The following is a 20,794-nucleotide window of genomic DNA, read 5'->3' on the forward strand; positions in this document are numbered from 1 at the left end:
CCTCTTGGGTTCAAGTGATTCTCCTGCCTCAACATCCAAGTAGCTGGGATTACAGATGTCTGCCACGACACCCAGCTAATTTTTTGTGTGTTTAGTAGAGACGGGGTTTCACCATGTTGGCCAGGGTGGTCTCAAACTCCTGACCTCAGGTGATCCACCTGCCTCGGCCTCCCAAAGTGCTGGGATTACAGGCGTGAGCCACCACACCTGGCCTTTATAGTTATTTTAATAACCCATTCACTTATCTCTGTGTCCAGGTGTCCTGCAGCCTAAATGTCATTGCTTACTAAAAAAAAATTATAAGTAGTGAACCTGGCGCAGAGTAAGGCATTGTCCCAGGTATTGTCAAAGTTCTAAAAAATGATGTTATTCAATACTTTGCTCTCTTCATTCCTGTAATGCCTGGAATTCCACTTCTGTAAAAATTTCCAATTGCTTATTTCCACCCTGTACACTCCCCCTCTATTAATTTTATAGTGGGGAGGGTGTTTACCATCCCACTTAATGTAAACTCAGGGCCCTGCCTATAATATACCATGCTTAATAACCACAGCTGGTGGTGTTGTGGCTACTTCGGTTTGTGTTTGTAAATTCTCCCTGCTTAATTGTGACCATTAATGAAAGCGGACAAGAATCACTGTTGGTACAAGTGTGGGAAATTGCCACTCTTGTACTTTATCAGACTGTTTATATAAGAGCCTTAAAATGGATTCAAATCGGTGATACCAGAAAACCTACTTTCAGGAATTTATGCCAGGTAAACAAACAATTAAGAATGTGTATGAAAATGAAGTTCTAATCAGTGACTATCTGGGCTGGTGGTACGGGAGGTAAGAATTTACCAAGACAGTTGAAGGTAAAGAAGGGCAGATTTATTAGTGAAAGTATGAAAATATGTTGCAAGGGTACAACAGGCAGGTCAACAAGAGATGAGCTTACTTCAGGGAGACAAAGCCTTGCTGGGGTTTTTATAGGATGGTGCTTGTGCTGTGTGCTGAAGAGCACTTCGTGCAGTTCTGATAACACCAAGTAAGCTAACTTGCCTTTTCCTATCAGCTGAGGATCTGGTGATAGCTGGGCATGGGAAAGTTGTGAGATACTTGTGTAGAAAGCTGTGTATCCTCAACCATGAAGAAAACAGACTTGTAGCTTATCTGCTTTCTCTTTTTGCTTTTCCCTGCTCCTGCCAGCCTGACTCCCTTTTTTCCTAATTAGGACTCCACACCAACAAAGTTTGTTGTAAATGGCATTGAAATAAAAGAATCAACCTAGGTCTTCAACAAGAGAGGATGGGCTCTATGAGTTATAGTCTGTTTATGCAAGGGAGACCATGCAGGAGCTAAAAACAATGGCAGAAAAGTGTGTGTGTATATGTGTGTGTGTGTGTGTGTGTGTGTGTGTGTGTGTGTGTACACAGGAGCTAAAGCAGAGTACAAAACAAATTGGATAGCAGAGTCCCATTGCTATGTTTTAAGAAACTCGCAGAAATAAATATATTTTAAAAGTTTAGACCTATATACACCAAAATGCCAAAATGTTAACATCAGTTATCTCTAAGGGTATGATATTTCAGGTAATTTCTAAAAAATTTTGTTTCTTTGCATTTTCTAATATTTTTAAATGTGTATGTTTTGGTGGTTACTTAAAACTTTGAATGAATACACTGCAGTGTAAGGTGCACAAATTGGCAGGTAGCATTGTGCTGAGCCCCTGGGGCACATTGCAGATATGTGTCACTGTCTGGGGACAGACTGCTCAGGTGGCTGACATCATGCACATGCACTGTCCCTGGCTCTCCCAGTGCTCCTGGCTGCCCACCTCAGGCCTGGGGCTGGGGTCCTCAGAGCATCGTCTCCTGGGTCCCGCAAGTTTACCGGAAGTAGCCCTTTTTAAACCAGAGACATTCCGTTTTCTCTCTGAGAGTAGAATATCCAGGAGCACATAGTCAAAAGAAATTACACTTAACCAAGAGATAGCTTCCTCTTCGTCCTCTTATTTTCTTACTTTTTAATTATATATTTTTATGTTTTAGGGAATCCTGCGGGGAAGGCAGCATGAAAGTCCTGGAAAAGAGGCTGAAGGACATGGGGTTCCAGTACAGCTGTATTAATGATTACCGGTAGGCAGCCTATATAATCAATGTGCACTTGTAGAGGTGGTGTGTAATTTTGGAGGAGGGCTGTCTAAAGGCTATTGTTGGCTCCCTGCTCTGAAGTTCACAGGGTGGTGTCCTCTGGGTGGCCTCTTGTTGTGCAAACAAGGAACACCTTCTGGCCTGGATTTGGCCAGGGCCCCACCCACTGCTGTCCAAAGTCCATCTTCATGGAGCTTAAAGTACACACAGAGTGGCACTTTCTCATTTGCTCATGCCCGGTTCTCTCACTGTGCTGACTGTGCAGGGAGACAGTGGAGGACAAGGACTGAGGTTCCTGTGTCTTTGGATCTCTATGGGGTCCTTGTGCATGACAGGTGCTAAGGTGGGAGTTTGTTTGAGACATTTACAGATACATCTTGACCACAGACCAATAGGAAAATGATAATATCTAACATTTGGTGAGCACTTATGGGCCAGACACTTTATATACTTATAATCAGATATCATTTGTGGGCCTTCCTGCTTGGAAATTAAAAAAAAAAAAAAAAAAAAAAACTTGGCTCAAGGCATAAGGTAGTTGCAAGCCAACTCTGGACTCAAATCCCTGCCTCTGGCTCTCTCTGCTTCATCCTCTAAGACTGTGGACCTGCTGATTCTGCAAGGGGCTGGAATCCAATACTGCAAAAACTGAGTGGCTTTCTTGAACATTTGAGTGTCACAGAGTGGAAATGATGTCAGCGGTCTTCTCTTATCGCCCAGCACCCTTGATCATCCTGCTTCTCTGCCACTCTCTGTCTTCCCAGAAGCCCCATGGGATCAATCTCCCAGCTGAACAAAGCCCCCTAAAAGTGTGAACCACTCCCTCCCACTCCATGCCTCCTCAAGACAAGGAGCCCCTCAAGGCTGTTCTGTTATCTGTACCTTTTACTTATATGTTACTGCCAATGCCCTCAAAAGTTAGGTGTTGTTTATCACCCCTTCTTAAAAACAAAACAAGGCAAATGTCCTTTCTGGAAATATAATCTATGTACAGAAAAATATCCAAAACATGAGTACACAGGTAGATGAAGTTTCCTCATTTAGTGCATACCTGCAACCAGCCCTCAGACCAATAAACAGAGCATAACCAGCATCCCGAGGGGCTCCTGTTGGCCTCTCTGTTGGTCACCACCCTCATAGTAACCACTTTCCAGATTTGTAATGTGATTTATTAGTTTTATCTGTCGTTAAGCTTTAAACTCAGTGACAGAGCTGAGTCTTGAACCCAGTTTTGCATGATTGTAAAGCATGCTGCTTCTCTCCTCCTACCAAGCTCTTCCTTCCTTAATCAAAGCACCAGTAGTAAATTTAAAAAAATATTCAATCCTTACTCCAAAACAGCTCAATAGCCAAGCGCAGTGGCATGTACCTGTAGTTTCAGCTACTTGGGAGGCTGAGGTGGGAGGACTGTTTGAGCCCAGGAGTAAGAGTGTGCAGTGAGCTATGATGGTGCCACTGCATTCTAGCCTTGGTGACAGAGGAAGACCTGGTCTCAGAATAAAGCAACTGCCCCCAACCCCATAAAAAAACAAAAACCAAACCGAAACAAACAAACAAAACAAGCTCAATGATGGAGAAGATCTTAGCTAAAATGTTTGCATTTACAACCCTTTGCTTTGTTTTCACGTCATTGGGTTGAATTGTAATAGTCTGGGCCAGAGCCGGTCTCCCTCACAGCTGCCCTGGGTCTGGCCTTACTTTCTTCCTCTCTGTTGGTGTCACCACCTCAGTCGGCCTCAGGGTTCTTCTCTTTCAAGCCTGACTCAGTAAAGAAAGAGGAAGCTCCCATTTCTTTACTGCCCATAGGCTGTTTCTGTGTTACTGTCAGGAGCAGAGAGGATACAGTGAAAGGTATAACATGGGAAAGTAACAAAAGTTAACCTAACAATTCCAACTCCAACCCAAATGTGAGATCCTCCTGCCCCTCACACTTCAGATGGCGTTGTCTTCTGCTCCACATCTGTCAAATGTTCTTGCCCATTTTGGAGGGGACTTATCTTTTCATAGCCTCCCTTACCTCCTGGTTGGTTTCTCCCAGCACTGTGTTGAATCAGACCCAGTGAAACTTCATGCCCTTTTCTGGGCATAAACAATGACAGATAACTACTGTTATTAAAAATATGTGCATCGGCCGGGCGCGGTGGCTCACGCCTGTAATCCCAGCACTTTGGGAGGCCGAGGCGGGTGGATCACGAGGTCAAGAGATCGAGACCATCCTGGTCAACATGGTGAAACCCCGTCTCTACTAAAACTACAAAAAATTAGCTGGGCATGGTGGCGCGTGCCTGTAATCCCAGGTACTCAGGAGGCAGAGCCAGGAGAATTGCCTGCTCCGGGGCTGGGGTTTCAGGGGAGCCTAGATCGCCCCAGTGCACTCCACCCTGGGTAAAAAGAGCGAAACCCCCTCTCAAAAAAAAAAAAAAAATATATATATATATATATATATGTGCATCAAGTAGACATTACTGAAAGGCAGCTGATTCAAGGACAGATGACATGGCATGCCGTAGAGAGAACAATATCACAATCCTGTTCTTGAATGGTCCCCTGCAGTGATCATGCCACAGAGATTCTGTCTAGGCTTGCCTCCTGCCTAACTCCCCATGTGTCACCAAGCCCTGGCTCCTGTCTTCATTGCTGCTTCCCTTCCCCACCTCCAACAGCCTTGGAACTTCACATCTTCTCCTTCTACTGTGCACAGCAAGTTAGCTTTCCTCTCTGATGCCTGAGCACTGGCCGTCACCCATGTGGTTCAAGTCCAACCTTCTGCCCAAAGTACTCACCAGGTCGTGCATGTCGTACGTGCGTACAGAAGTGGTGAAAAGCTTGGGCCCTGGAGTCAGCCTGCATGGTTCAAGTTCAGCCCTTCAACCTGCTACTATGAGAACCTGGGCAAGTTATTGTGGTCAGCTTTCTCAACTGTAAATTGGAGAAGAAAAAGCACCTATTCCATTTGGTTGTTAGGAGGATTAAATGACATGATCCTTACAAAAGATATAATCAAATGTCTTCCTATATAGTCAGTGTTTGATAAATGCTGGCTAATATTTTTATTTGTTTTATTTTTTCTAGACACAGGGTCTTACTGTACTTTCCAGGCTGAGTGCAGTGATGTGATTGTAGCTCACTGCAGCCTTAAACTCCTGGGCTTCCTGCCTCAGCATCCTAAGTAGCTGAGACTATAGGTGTTGTACTGAACCGAGCATAGAAAGTCAACACCAAGATAAAAGTATGCCAAATTGCAGGGTCTTTATTGCCGGCGGCCAATGGAGGACTCTCGTCTCTCCAACCTGTGGCCCCGAAAGGAGGGTGTCAAGACCTTTTATACCCCTAAAACCACCTCGGGGCTGAGGGTTAGGAGTGGGGATGGGGATGAGGGGTTTCAGACATTCCAAGGGCTAGTGGATTCTGTAAATCACCTCCTGGGCGGAGATGAGGGTGAGGGGCTCCGGACATTCCAAGGGCCAGGGGACTTTTGTCACTCCGATTGTTACTTAAGTGGTTTACAGAAATCAAGATAAATATTAATTTACACTTTGTCTGGTAGTCTTGGGAATTACAGACCTTAGATACTTATTACAAGTCGCAGGAGCCAAGGTGGTATGGGTTTGGACTGCTTGCCTCTCACATTAGGGTCACAGAGAGCAGTTTCAATAGAAAGCTGAGGTATGGTTGAGGTATGCAGTTTTATGGGGCTTTTTCCATGTCACATAGACATGAGCCTCTGTACCCGGATAATTTTAAGATTTTTTTTTTTTTTTGTAGAGGCAGGGTCTCGCTATGTTGCTCAGACTGGTCTCAAACTCCTGGTCTTAAGCAGTCCTCCTGCCTCAAGCTCCCAAAGTGCCGGGATTACAGGGTTACATCACCATGCTGGGCCACTAATATTTTTAGAGAAAATAGTTTCTGTATTCTTTGAGATCAGAGACTACTGTATCTCCAGGACTTTTCAGGCAAACCATGAATATTTGATGGGTGAAGTTTATTTAAATAATCCCTTAAATATTGTTTTCTTTCTGTAGACCAGTGAAGCTCTTACAGTGTGTGGACCACAGCACTCATCCTGACTGTGCCTTAAATTCGTAAGTAAATGTCCTAACCCAAATCGTTCTTTCCCAAGATAACCAGCCCTTAGTATGTATTGTGAAACACTGGTGAATTGCAGTATGATTTTATACCTATGCCCTAAAATGCCAGGCTGCAGAGTAAGGTTTGTAACTCTGCACCGCACTCCTCTCAGTCACTCCGAGCTTGTGGGTTGCTGAGATCTGACAGACATCTGCCGAGCTGAGCCAAACTTACCATGCACTGCAGAGCAAAAGTGGCCCTACTCTATGCTCTCCCCTGGTGGCATTTACTTCAGCAGAGCAGCCAGGAGTGGGACAGCTGGAGGCCCTTTTTAACACGTATTTCTTAATCCTAAGTTAAATTTTCACTACATTTTTGAAAAAGGTATATATGTATGGGACAAAATTCGCTATTGTAAAAGGGTAAGGGAAGTGAGCAGTCATTCTCCTGCTATTCTTAAGTCACTCAGTTTCCCTACCCAAAGGCAATTATTGTTTCCACTTTCTTGCATATCCTCTAGAATACTGTGTGCCTGTAACAACACACACACACACACACACACACACACACACACACACACACACATACACACACACACACAGAGACACAAAGAGACATTTCTCTTATACTATTCACATAAATGATAGTATACGTAGGATGCTGGACCTTGCCTTTATTTATTTATTTATTATTTATTTATTTAGAGGCTAGAGTGAAGTGGCACTATCTCAGCTCACTGCAACCTCCACCTTCCAAGCTCATGTGATTCTCCTGCCTCAGCCTCCAGAGTAGTTGGGACTACAGGAGTATGCCACTGCTCTTGGCTAATTTTTGTATTTTTAGTAGAGACAGGGATTTGCCCTGTTGGCCTAGCTGGTCTCAAACTCCTGACCTCAAGTGATCTGCCCACTTCAGCCACCCAAAGAGCTGGAATGACAGGCGTGAGCCACCGTGCCTGGCTGTAGACCTGGCTTTTTTAACTCAACAGCATGTCTTGGAGCTGTTTCCTTGTTTGTTTATTTTTGTTTCCATATTTATTGATAAAACTTTGTTCTTTTGGACAGCTCTGTAGCAGTCAGTTGTGTGAAAATATCATGATTTTTTAACCTCATTGCCTATAAGTGGACAGTTAGTTTCCAATATTTAGCCCTAGCATCAATGACTAAGGATTTTTGTTTGCCTCAGCTCTCATTTCCTGAGAGTAATTTCTTTTATTCTGGTCCATCTCCTTTCAGAAGTTTTCAGTGCACAAACATGAACATGTTATCAGAGACAGATGTAAGCGTGTTCATTTGGTTCTGGTTTGGCCTTATTTTTATTTATATGTATCTGTTTAGTTTTTGTACAAAAAGCAGTCATGCCACACATAACGTCCTGCTGTGAGCTTTCTTCACTTGCCGGTGTTATGGGGTCATCTCATCCTTTTAAGTTTGTTCATACTTTCTGTCCCAGACTGCTAGTGGCTGTAAGAGCACTCTGTAGGAAGGCCACTCCACCTTTTATTTAATCCTTCCTGTGTCATGGGCTGGCTTGGTTGTACATTGTTATAGTAGTTGTTTGTTCTTATAAACAATGTTGAAATACAATCCTTGATTATATACTTTAAGCTGTTGTGCAAGTATTTGTGTAGGATAGATTCCCAGAAATTGAGTTCCTGGATCAAAGAATGTGTGCCTTTTAAATTTTGGTATGTTCTGCAAAATTTTGATAGGTTTCAAAAAAGCTGTGCCAGCATACACTTCCACCCCCAGTGTATGTTGGGAGTGCCCCTTCTCCACTCCTCCACCACTGTGTATTTTTTGTATCCATATCTGTACCTATGCCTGTACCTATAGCCATATCGTTTTAGTCAATCTTAGGGGTAAAACATAGTGCATTATTGTCGTTTTGGTTTGTGTTCGCAGGGAGATCTCTGATCCCTTCACCCGAATTCTTTTCCTTTCCTTTTCTACTTGCTAGCATTGTACTTATTATGACAATCCAACTCAAGTGTGCTTTCCTCAATGAGGCTTTCCTCATTCTCCAAGTTGATTGAGGAACTCCCTTCTCTTTGCTCCCAAGGACTTCGTACACAATTTGATTACAGTACTTTACTCTCCCCAACCCTGCTATTGTTCATTCTGCACCATCTGCCTGCCTCACTCTGCCTTCCTCTTTGTGTTTCTCTTAGCATTTCTCATTACAGTTGCACATAGTGGGTGCACCATCAATGCCTGTGGGATCCATTCTTCCATCTACAAGGGAAGAGAACTAATCGGAGTGTAGAGCAACTATATGCCAGGCATTTGCTGTGTGCACTACATAAAAGATTATGTTTATCTGAATAACTAGTACATTAAAGAGAGTCAGGCTGGGTACGGTGGCTCATGCCTGTAATCTCAACACTTTGGGAGGCTGAGGTGGGTGGATCACCTGAGGTCGGAGCTTGAGACCAGCCTGACTAACATGGTGAAACCCCATTCCTACTAAATACAAAAAATTAGCCAGGCGTGGTGGTGCAGGCCTGTAATCCTAGCTACTTGGGAGTCTGAGGCAGAAGAATCACCTGAACCCAGTAGCAGAGGTTGCAGTGAGCCAAGATTGTGCCACTGCACTCCAGCTTGGGCAACAGGAGGAAAACTCCATCTAAAAATAATAATAATAAAGTAATAAAATAAAGAGTGAGAGAGAGAGAGACAGAAAGAGATAGAGTGCATGCACTGGCGAACTGGCTTGTCATCCCCATATAGCTCTTCTTCTCTTCTTCATTTAGTAATAGAGCCCTTGAATTTTAGATGGGTTCATGGCTGTCAAGAATAACGTGTGGACCTCTTAGCCTCCCTACCCACTGTGGCCAAGTGACATGTGCAATTTCCAGGTTAAGCCCTTGAAAGGAAGGGTCATGCATTCCCTTTCTCCTTTTATGCTGGCTGGTGTATGGTCCCAGAAGATGCGGAGGTGAGCCATCTTCAGCTGGGGGTAGCAGAGCAACACAGCAGAAGGAGGCTGGGCACCTCTGCACCATGGTGCCACTCTATCCGCCCTGGGTGGTTATTGAGAGAGAAATAAACATCAATTTTCTCTAAGCCACCGTCATTTAGAAAGAAGCCAAACTTCTTTGATCCAATGTGGGTGGGTTCAGATTCTCCCTTCAGAAGCAAAGAAACTCTGGCTCCAAGAAGTTAATGAAGAACTCACCCAAGACCACCCAGCTAGTGCAGGCAGAACCAGGATCTGAAGGAGTCTGAGAACTGTCAAAATTCACTCTGGCAGATGTCATGTTCTTTGGGCTGGAAATAAGGACAATAGACCCATCATCTCCAGCACGTATTCTAGGAGTCAACATCCCAGGTTCGGTGATCGATTTAAGTCCTCTCCCCATGCTCTAATGCTAGTCATTCCCTGTGAACTTGGCATGCATTGTTTCTGAGTCCTCCCACAGGAGATAAAGCACAGCCTGTGAACCTGGGTCTTTCCTTTCCTCACCTGAAAATGAAGTCCACCCTCATATTGCTGCTGCTTAAAAACCTTCAAGGTTCCCTACTACCATGTTCAGACTTCTAGTTCCATCTTCCAGGTTCATCATATTCTTTCCAGACATGTCACTCACTGCTTCTGACCTGGAACTTTTATTTCAAGGCTAGTTTTGATCCACTTCCCTAAAGATATCATATGCCTTCCTGCTCATCAGGCTGTGGAATCACCTTTTTAGCAGCAGTAAGCACTCTGCTCTTACTGAGTTAGAGTCAGATGATCTAAAATTATTAGTTTTCATATCTACAATGCCTCCATGAAACTACCTAGGCTCCTGATCTGAATATTTAAAATTACAGCCTCCATCTCACAACTGTGGCTTTTCAAAACCCTCATGTGACTCTGTGTTTTCTTTTTTACACTGTTTATCTTCTGACTGACCTACTTGTGAAGTTCTTTTTTTTCTTTCCTTTTTTTTTTTTTAAAGACAAGGTCTCTCTCTCTGTCACCCAGGCTGTAGTGCAGTGGCACAATCACGGCTCACTGCAGCCTTGACCCCCTGGGCTCACGTGATCCTCCCAAATAGCTGGGGATACAGACACTCACCACTATGCCCAGCTAACTTTTAAAGTTTTTGTTTGTTTTTGTGTTTTGTAGAGATGAGATTTTATTATGTTGCCCAGGCTGGGAAGTTCATTCTTTCGCACCTGTCTCCCACCTGTTAGAACATGAGCTCCAGGAGGTCAGGGACTTTAACCTATTTGAGATCAGCCTGACTAACACGGTGAAAACCCATTTCTACTAAATACAAAAAATTAGCCAGGCGTGTGGTGCATGCTGAGCTACTTGGGAGGCTGAGGCAGGAGAATTGCTTGAACCCAGTAAGCTACTTGGGAGGCTGAGGCAGGAGAATTGCTTGAACCCAGTAAGCAGAGGTTGCAGTGGACCGAGATTGTACCACTGCACTCCAGCCTGGGCAACAAAAGTGGAACTCCATCTAAAAAAAAATAAAGAGAAATAGAGAGAGAGAGAGAGAGAGAGACAGAGAGAGAGAGAGACAGAGAGAGAGAGAGAGAGAGAGAGAGAGAGAGAGATACAGACACTCGCCACTATGCCCAGCTAATTTTTCAAAACCCTCATATGACTACTTTTCTGATAGTATTCTAAGAACCTAAAGCAGAGCTTGAAACCTGGTAGACACTTATGAATGAATGGATGAATAGATGAATAAATGAATGAATGGATGGATGGATGAATGAATGAATGATTGCCTTCTACCCGGGAAAGGAATAGATTTAAGAATGATGTTCAAAGGTGCTGGGCAGCCAGAAGGAATGACAAATGCTCTACAACAGCTTCAGAGAGGTGCCCAGTGGCTGCATATGCATAAGTTCTACATTTTGATTCCAAGAAAAAGGATCCTATTGTGGCTCATTTTTGTGGAAAAGGGGGGAATATAAGGCTGTTGCAAAGATTTAATGGTATAGACTTTCTAAGGAAGCTGGAACCTCTTAAGGCTTGAATAGGGAAGTGTCTGTGGTGTTAGACTTACTTAGGTCTGTATGTTTTTACTCTGTCCCATTCATCAGACTGTAAGCCTATACAGAAACAGACTATAGAAAATTCATTGTTATAAAACCCATTGCAGCCTATACCACCATTCCTGAAATGGGCAAACGGCGCCATCCTGGCACCCGTGTCTTGGGTTAGCTCCCCTGCTGCGGGAAGTATAAGGAAAATGAGGGCAGCTCTCCTCACTTTTCTTCAGTATTTCTGAGCACTTTGCTATGTCAGGCTTCTAGCTGGTGCTCTGGAGTCATCATCTCATTTTATTCCAACCACATTCCTGGAAGGACAATTTGACTGTCATCAATGATGCTGAGGTTCAGAGAGAGAAGCGATCACTGAATGTTACTCAGAGGCAGAAGCAAAACCGAGGTTTATCTGTGTGTAAAGTTCTCCTCCTTCCTGCCACACCATACTGCCTTAAAATGTCTCTAGGACTCACACCACAGCAGGTAAGTAAATAAGTAAGGGCTTTTCAGTTACTGACCTGTTCTTCTTTCCTGTGTGCGGGCATTCTTTCAGTGCTTGTTGGTAGACATTTTTGACAATTCTGCCTAATTCCTTTGAATGTCAAGGATAAAACCCTCTTTCACTCTTTGCCAAGTTTTTCTCCAACTTTCATTACCCTGGCAGGAATTTTACTAATCTCTTTTTTAAACATTCTAGTAGTGAATATTCATAGATAATTTACAAAAGAGAAACCACAAATAGCAAATATATACAAAATTATTTAATCACTCTAATAATAATGGAATACAAATTCAATAAGGTGTCATTTTCACCTAAACTTTTTTGACATACATTAAAACATAGCAGAAAAATATTTTAGAGATGTTATTCAATGCTTGATGACACTGAAAATTGATAAAGTGCTTTGGGAAAACAATTTGACAATATGTGTCAAGAATTAGAAAAGCATCACAATCTTTGACGTAGGTCAGACTTTAGGGTGCTGTTGGTGCCCTATTCTAAAGAAGTGATTTGAAATGTGCATACAGCCTGTATGCTCAAATATGTTCTCCAGAGCATTCTTTATAATACTTAAATATTGGGAACTGGACCTAAATATCCACTGACAAGTAAATGATTACATCAAAGGTTACACTTACTGGAAGGGGTAGAATGTAGCCCTTCGAGACAATGGTAGGATAACCATACAGCAAGCAGAAGACCTCATGAACAATCTAAGGACAACAGCAACCTTAGGTGCTTATAGGTTATAATATTGGCCCAAAATTCAGTAGACTTTTAATTTGCAGGACTGGTGGTATGAGAAGACAGATATATAGTATTGGAATGAGGACTCCGTGTGGCGCGGAGGGCCAAGAGCAAACATCAGATCTCTTAACTTGGCTGGAAGTCTCTGTCCTAAATGCCCCAGGCCACAGAGGCAGGACTACCCATCTCTACTTGTTTAGGAATAGTGGGGTAAAGGGCTTTTAATCTGCAAATGTTTAGAATGAAATAACAATTGATGTAAATTCACTTATTTTATTAATAGTTTTGTGGTAAATTTAGAGACAATCTGTATGTTTTGGTATTTAATCATTGACAATATTTTAGAGAATGTAGCATATAAGAACAGCTGTTGCATTAAACCTGTGATCCCAGTATATGTGTTACTATTAAGTAACTAATTCCTTTTCTTTTTCCTTTTTTTTTCTGGAGACAGGTTCTCGCTCTGTCACCCAGGCACGAAGTGCAGTGGTGTAATCATGGCTTACTGTAGCCTCAAACTCCTGGGTTCAAATGATCCTCCTGCCTCGGCCTCAAGTAGCTGAGACAAGAGGTGCATGCCACCACTCCTGGAAAATTTTCTTTTCCTTTCTTTTCTACCCTCTTCTTTTCTTTCCTTTCTTTTCCTTTTCTTTTTTTCTTTCTTTTTTTGGGTGGGGGATGGAGTCTCACTCTGTTGCACAGGCTAGAGTGCAGTGGCTTGATCTTGGCTCACTTCAGCGTCCACGTCCTGGGATCAAGTGAGTCTCCTGCCTCAACCTCCTGAGTAGCTGGGACTACAGGTGCAAACCATGCCTGGCTGATTTTTTTCTTGTTAGCAGAGACAGCGTTTCACCATGTTGGCCAGGTTAATCTCAAATTCCTGACCTCATGCGATCTACTTGCCTTGGCCTCACAAAGTGTTGGGATTACAGGCATGAGCCACCACACCTGGCCAAATTTTCTTTTCTTATTAGAAAAAATTTTAAATAATAAAGATGGGATCTCCCTATGTTGCCCAGGTTGGTCTTGAACTCCTGGTCTCAAGGGATCTTCCTGCCTTGGCCTCCCAGATTATAGGTGTGAACCACCATGCTCAGCCAAGTAACTGATTTTAGACATGGGATTTTTAGTAGGAAGTTATTAGAATTTTGCTAAGTTTTGAACCAGTATTGGAATTTGTAAAAGAATTAAGTTCTATATTTATATATATATAAATTATAAATGTTATACATTTACTGGATTTACTACAATCAAGTATTTGAGAAAGTTTTGCTAATTTAAAGTCATTTAAAATATTTTAAAAAGAAGATGTAATAGTTTAATACTTAAGTTTAAAATAATTTAACCTGGAGCCTTGCCCAGTGGCTCATGCCTGTAATCCCAGCACTTTGGGAGGCCAATGTGGAAGGATCACTTGAGCCCAGGCAGTCAAGATGAGCCTAGGCAACATAGCAAGACCCCGCCTCTACAAACAATAATAAAAAAAATTAGCTGGGTATATTGGTGTGCACCTATGGCCCCAGCTACTCAAAAGTTTGGGACAGCAAGATTCTCTAAACCCAGGAGGTCAGTGCTTCAGTGAGCCGTAGTCACGCCACTGCACTCTAGCCTAGGTGACAGAATGAGTCCCTGTCTCAAATAATAATAGTAATAATAATAATTTGACCTGAAATAACTTGAGTTTAAAAATTCACGGGAATTAAGTGTGACACGACCTTAAACGTTATTGTCAGAGTTCACTAGGTTTCTAAATAGAACAATGTGATTTATAAATTAAAGGACATGGAAAAATTAGGCTTTTGAGTGTACAAATGTAATAACAATATTTAATTTTAAAAATTAAAGTAAGTGCAGTTCAAATAGTGCGTAATAAAACCCCCCTCAAGTATAGACTCACACTGACAAGAAAAGCTTTTTAAGTTACAAAGTGACAAACCAATACACAGAAAGAAAGAAAAACAGCATGTCTCTGTTTGTGCATGATAATGGATGTAAGTGATAGAAACAGGTCTGAGAAAGTAAACTCCAAGCTGCTAACTGTGGTTCCTTCTAGGCAAAGGAGTAGGAACTGGGAAAATATGAAGGGAGACTGTTACTATTAGTGTATTTAATTATGTGTTATTTCATTTTTTAAAAACTTAATGAAAAATGTAACCCTCTGTAATTAGTTAATTATTTGAAAGCGAAAGTAATTTTAAATTTTGAGTCAAGTCCCAGACATTAACTGCATCACAGTGCAATTGTAGAAAATGTCCGGCAGGGGGAGCCCTAATACAACCCCATGGGAGAGATTTCAGCAAAAAAGAAGAGAGGACCAGCATTCAAATAGAGTCAGGAACTTTTTTTTTTTTTTTAATTGCATTTTAGGTTTTGGGGTACATGTGAACAAAATGCAAGATTGTTGCATAGGTACACACATGGCAGTGTGATTTGCTGCCTTCCTCCCCTCACCTATATCTGGCATTTCTCCCCATGCTATCGCTCCCCAACTCCCCACCCCCCACTGTCTCTCCCCTATTTCCCCCCAACAGACCCCAGTGTGTAGTGCTCCCCTCCCTGTGTCCATGTGTTCTCATTGTTCAACACCCGCCTATGAGTGTGAACATGCGGTGTTTGATTTTCTGCTCTTGTGTCAGTTTGCTGAGAATGATAGTTTCCAGGTTCATCCATGTACCTACAAAGGACATGAACTCATCGTTTTTGATGGCTGCATAATATTCCATGGTGTATATGTGCCACATTTTCTCTGTCCAGTCTATCATTGATGGGCATTTGGGTTGGTTCCAGGTCTTTGCTATTGTAAACAATGCTGCAATGAACGTTCATGTTCATGTGTCCTTATAGTAGAACGATTTGTAATCCTTTGGATATATACCTAGTAATGGGATTGCTGGATCAAATGGAATTTCTATTTCTATGTCCTTAAGGAATCGCCACACTGTCTTCCACAATGGTTGAACTAATTTACACTCCCGCCAACAGTGTAAAAGTGTTCCTATTTCTCCACATGAGTCAGGAACTTTTAAGGACAGGGCCGCTAGTCCAGAGCCATGGGATATATTTCCAAGCCAACATTTGATGGTTTCATAATTTTAAAAATTCATCTTTTAATTGGTTTAACAGAATTCAATAATTTCTGTTTGTAAGAACCCAGTGGTCAGATACTGTTTACTATGAATACGGTCCATATTTTGGGCAGGCCCTCTGTTGATGTGTTCATATCAGGACAGGTTTTTCTTCGCCACTTAAACTCTGATAATGTAATACCCACCAGTAGAGAACTTGGCTAACACCATGTTCCATCCATACAGTAAGAATTCATCCACAAGGAAGAATGAATTAACTCTCTGTGTGCCAACATGGAAGCATGTTCAAGATAGGATGTTAGGCGAAGAACACACGTTTCAGATTCCATTTGTGCTTAGATAAAAGGATATCTAAGGACATCTAAGGATAATTTGCAGAGTAACAGCAGGTCCTGTTGTCCGGAGAAGCTTTTCGCTGGGAAAACAATGCCCTGGAATGGTATTTCAATGACACATGTGCTCAGGATTTCAGAAGTGGAAATCAGTTCTACCGAGCAGGTTTAGCATTCATGTGTGCATTATATTCCTGGAAATCGAACTCATGCTATCAAAGTTGGTTTTCTATGGAAAGTGCAAATGGGGAGACTAAGACTTTTACTTCTCACTTTATAACTTTCTATACTATGCAAATTTCTCCACGGTGTGCACTTTTTTTTTTTTTTTTTTAACGGTAGCAGTAGAATTTATTCAAATGTGCCTTAATATAGGTGCTGGGGCTTGCCTGTGGTGCTCTCAATATTTAAGGCCCAGAAATTCTGGCAGTTTTTCTGCCAATTTTTCTTGAGCAATGTCACCAAGAAGTTGACAGGCAGGTGAATGTTTTACACAAGCTCATTGTCTGTCATCTTCACGTAGCCAACAGCCACATCCAGACATAACACCTTCTTCATTTGGAACTTGATGGTGGACTTCATCTCTTCCACTTTGGCCACCATGTTTTCGTTGTGTGCCAGCAGGGAGGAGAAATTTCCTGTCTTATTTAGGCCTGGGCCGAGGATTTGTAGGATCTGCTTGATCAGACTCTGAGGGCAAAAATGCATCATACTTCCCGGCCAGCTTCGTGACCAGTTTCTTATTCTTGCTGAGTTTTTTCTGCGCATCGTGTTCAATATCCACAGCCTCGGCCTCGTCACAGTGCTGCTGGTCCCCCAGGACACACACAGAGAACTTGGGGAGGGGAGTGGACTTAAGCCTGACGGTGCCCGAGAAGCGATTGTCCTTCTGGGGAGTCCTAGTTCTTCACGCTGATCTGCAGCTCCACCGTCTCCAGAAACTTGCGGCGCCTGCGCTGACTCGGGTGCGGGACTTCCCGCACCGCCTCCTACCGGCTGTCGCGGGAGACTTTGCTGCTCACGGCTTCGCGCGCCGAGCTAACCGAAAAACGGACTAATGGTGCACGGTATTTTTGAGTGTCGGTTCCATACACCAATACTAACATTTTCTCTATTTCCTTGTTAATTTGCAGGGCAGCAGCCACTACTCAAGGAAAAGTCCCACTTTTTTATGCAGAACAAAGTGTGGGTCTTATCGTTCCGCTCCTGCTGGCTCTGGCTTCAGGGACTCAACTGTAACTGGAAACTCTGTGCTGCTCGAACCCTCTTCCAGGCCTGCAGCCTGCCCTTGCAGTCATCATTCCTGTTCTGTGTATACCAAATGATTCTGTTGTCTAAAGAAGATTTTTGCTGGGAAAACCATGTCCTGAAATGGTATTTCAAGGGCGTATATACTCAGGATTTCAGAAACAAGAAATTAGTTCTATATAGCAGGTTAAAAAATGCTGCATTAGAATTAAAGCAAGTTATTTTCTTATTTTTACAATGACACAAAACATTGAGAGTCAGACTGCTTGTATATTATCAAACATTTTTAGAGAATTCTAATAAAACTGTATATTACATCATCTATATTTTCCTGTATCTCCAGCAGTGCGCACACTGCATGCTTATTGATTGCTCAAGACATATGTACACTATATAAATGTATGCATATATATTTGGCCTGCAGTGATTTCATTTATTTGGTATAAAGATGTTCAGTTAATGGTTTTTTTTTTGTTTTTTTTTTTTTTTTTTGAGAGATGGAGTTTTGCTCCTTTGCCCAGGCTGGAGTGAAGTGGCAAGGTCTCAGCTCACTGCAACCTCCACCTCCAGGATTCAAGTGCTTCTCCTGCCTCAGCCTCCCGAGTAGTTGGATTTTCAGGCACCTGCCACCACACCCAGCCAATTTTTGTATTTTTAGTAGAGATGAGCTTTCGCCATGTTGGCCAGCCTGGCCTCGAACTCCTTACCCCAGCCGATCCACCTGTCTCGTCCTCTCAAAGTGCTAGGATTAAAAGTGTGAGTCACCACACCCAGCCTTAATGAGGGAAAAATCCAAAATGTTCAATAATATTTATACGTTTATTGAAACTGTTTGGAATTTGTATTAGTTCATTCTTGCATTGCTATAAAAAAACTACCCAACACTGAGTAATTTACAAAAAAATAAATAAAAATAAAAAAGAGGATTTACTCACAGTTCCACATGCTGTACAGGAAGCATGGCTGGGGAGGCCTCAGGAAACTTACAATCATGGTTGAAGGCCAAAGGGAAGCAGGCATGTCTTAACATGGCCAGAGAAGGATAACGGGGGTAAAGAGGGAGGTGCTACATGCTTTCTAATAACCAGATCCCGTGAGAACTCTGTTACGAGACAGCACTAAGGGATGGTGCTAAACCATCAGAAACCACCTACATGATCCAATCACCTTCCACCAGGCCCCACCTCCAACACTGGGGATCACAATTCAATATGAAATTTGGGTGGGGATACAGAGCCAAACCATGTCAGAACTATTTACATGGGATTTAGTATATTTGTAATATGGAGTATCATTCAACAAGTGAAAGCCATGTTTGCCAACTCAAATGTCCTTCAAATGGTGAATGAATAACTGGTAAATCTATGCCATGGAATACTACTCAGCAATAAAAGTAACAATCTTGATATATGCAGCAATATGGATGAAACTCAGATGTGAGAGATGCCACACCAAAAGGCTACCAACTGTATGATTCTGTTTATATGACATCCTCAATAAGGCAGAACTATAGGAGTGGAAGCAGATCAGTGATTTTGGGGTTGGGATGATTAGGACTAGAGGGAGGCGCTACCTGCAAAGTGACACTGAGAGAAAACTTTTGGGAGTGATGGAACTGCTCCGTCTTGATTGTGGTGGTGATTACATGAATCCATGTGTTTGTCAACACTCACGGACCTGTTCATGAAAAAGAGTAAATTTTACTGTATGTAAACTAAGAAATATTTTCAAGGAACATTTAATCACATAGGAAAATATGTAAGTGATAAAATATAAAACTTTATTATATGATGCAAATGTCTAAAGTATGATACAAAGTTCATAAATTATATTATGAATGTGTGTGCAGATGATATACATATATCGTAGATGAATGACAAAAAAGAAAATAAACCAAAAAACAAAGGAGTTTTCTCCAGACAGTGTTATTTGATTTCTGACTTTTGACTTTTTTGTGTTTTCCAAATTTTCTCCAATGAGCATGCACCACTGTTATAATCAGAAAAAGAGAAACACACACACATACATACACACACACACACACACACACACGCACGTATCATATGTGTAGTAATTTGATCCAACTTAAAACATTTCCAGAAGAGAAAAACAAAACCAAAAGCTCATCACAGACACTTCTGCCATGTCCTTACTGCTTGTCTGACCTAAAGCAAGTGTGGGTCATTAGGCATGAAAGCTGATGCTGCTAATTCTGATGCCCCAGGGCCAGCAAGTGGCAGTGGAGTTCCTCACCTTCCTGTAGGGTGCTATAGATCTCTGTAGAGAAAATGGAACACCTCCCATGCAGGCCCTTGTGACCCCAGGCAGCGGGAGGACCTCTCTCCAGACCCACGGCTCTGAGTGCCAAGCCCTTTCTTTCTTACCCTGCTGCCCTCATCTCTGGTGAGATTCTCCTGGCAGTGTCTTTACTCAATTTTTGTGGACACTTGACCAAATATTTCCTGCAAAACTAGGGAAACACATCGCTTTATGGTTATTGTGTGTGTATAGACACATATTAGGTTGGTGCAAAAGTAATTGCAGTTTTTGCCATTGAAAGTAATGACAAAAACTTGAGGTCAGGAGTTTGAGACCAGTTTGGACAACATGGTGAAACCCCATCTCCTCTAAAAATACAAAAATTAGCTAAGCGTGTTTGTGCGCACCTGTCCAGCTACTCAGGAGGGTAAGGCAGGAAAATTGCTTGAACCTGGAAGGTGGAGGTTGCAGTGAGCTGAGACTGCACCAGAGCACTCAAGCACTCCAGCTTGGATGACAGAGTGAGCCTCTCTCTCTCTCAAATAACAAACAAACAAAAAACTGCAATTCAAAAACAAAAAAAAGACTGCTATTACTTTTAATGGCAAAAGCTGCAATTACTTGGACCAACATGATATATAAAACACAATTCAACCTTGTGAATATCTAGAGATCATCTCAGACATTGCCCTGGGTGGACCTCAGTCTCTTTCATTTGAAGTCACATATGGCTTTCTAATTAGTTTCCTGTGCCTTCTGCCTCTTTCTCTTCCGACTTCTCATCTCCTGCCATTACCCCTCCTTTGTGGGGTCTACTCACAGGTCTGCCCCGCCCCATGGTACTCAATCTAGGGGTTGTCTCTGCACTGCAGGAGGGGCCAGGCTACTTGACCATCACCATCAGCCACCTTCGTCATGACCACAGCAAGCATTCACTGAGCTATACTTGTCATGCCTTCTAGTTTCCATGCCCAGCATGCTCCAAAGAACCTGGCAGAACAGCGGCTTCCTTCCTCCGTGGGACACTGTGGAACCAGGTTTTGGTGGCATTACCAGATGGCCAGGGATTGGTCTAGGTCCTGCTGCTTGCTGCACAGAAAGCAAGTCACTGAGATGAGCACTGCTAGGGAAGAAGCCTTTTTCGGGTGCTGCGGCCAAGAAGAACGGGAAGTCAGTCTCAAAATCGTCTCCTTGACCAGTCGACTAAACTTACAGGTTTACATAGCATGGAAGAAATACAACTATATGTGGGAAAACAGAAATGAGGGAGGGGTAAGGAAGAGAAGCTGCTAAACAGGAATCATGTTGGATGAAGGGTCTGGCAACTCATTGTGAATGTGGTGGTCTGGCGAGTTTCCGTTCCTTGATACTAACTGGATGCTTAAAAATCAGTTAGTTTCCTGAGGAAGGAATTTAGATAAGACAAATAG

General features: G+C 42.5%; 1 protein-coding gene across 3 annotated transcripts in view; it reads left to right on the forward strand.

The window, feature by feature from the left end:
- The window catches only part of BST1 (bone marrow stromal cell antigen 1), a 33,037-nt gene extending 14,024 nt beyond the window's left edge, over positions 1-19,013 (forward strand). The window contains exons 7-9 of one of the 3 annotated variants that reach the window (XM_032272913.1): positions 2,033-2,119; positions 6,157-6,216; positions 16,644-16,971. In XM_032272913.1, the coding sequence (XP_032128804.1) occupies positions 2,033-2,119; positions 6,157-6,216; positions 16,644-16,773 (277 nt within the window). In that variant the 3' untranslated portion in view covers positions 16,774-16,971. The other 2 variants (XM_032272919.1, XM_032272922.1) reach the window with 2 other exon arrangements.
- Positions 19,014-20,794: the final 1,781 nt, after the last annotated feature.

The sequence above is a fragment of the Sapajus apella genome, unplaced genomic scaffold (genome assembly GCF_009761245.1).
Source record: "Sapajus apella isolate SASKATOON/1434 unplaced genomic scaffold, GSC_monkey_1.0 scaffold5, whole genome shotgun sequence".
NCBI lineage: Eukaryota > Metazoa > Chordata > Mammalia > Primates > Cebidae > Sapajus > Sapajus apella.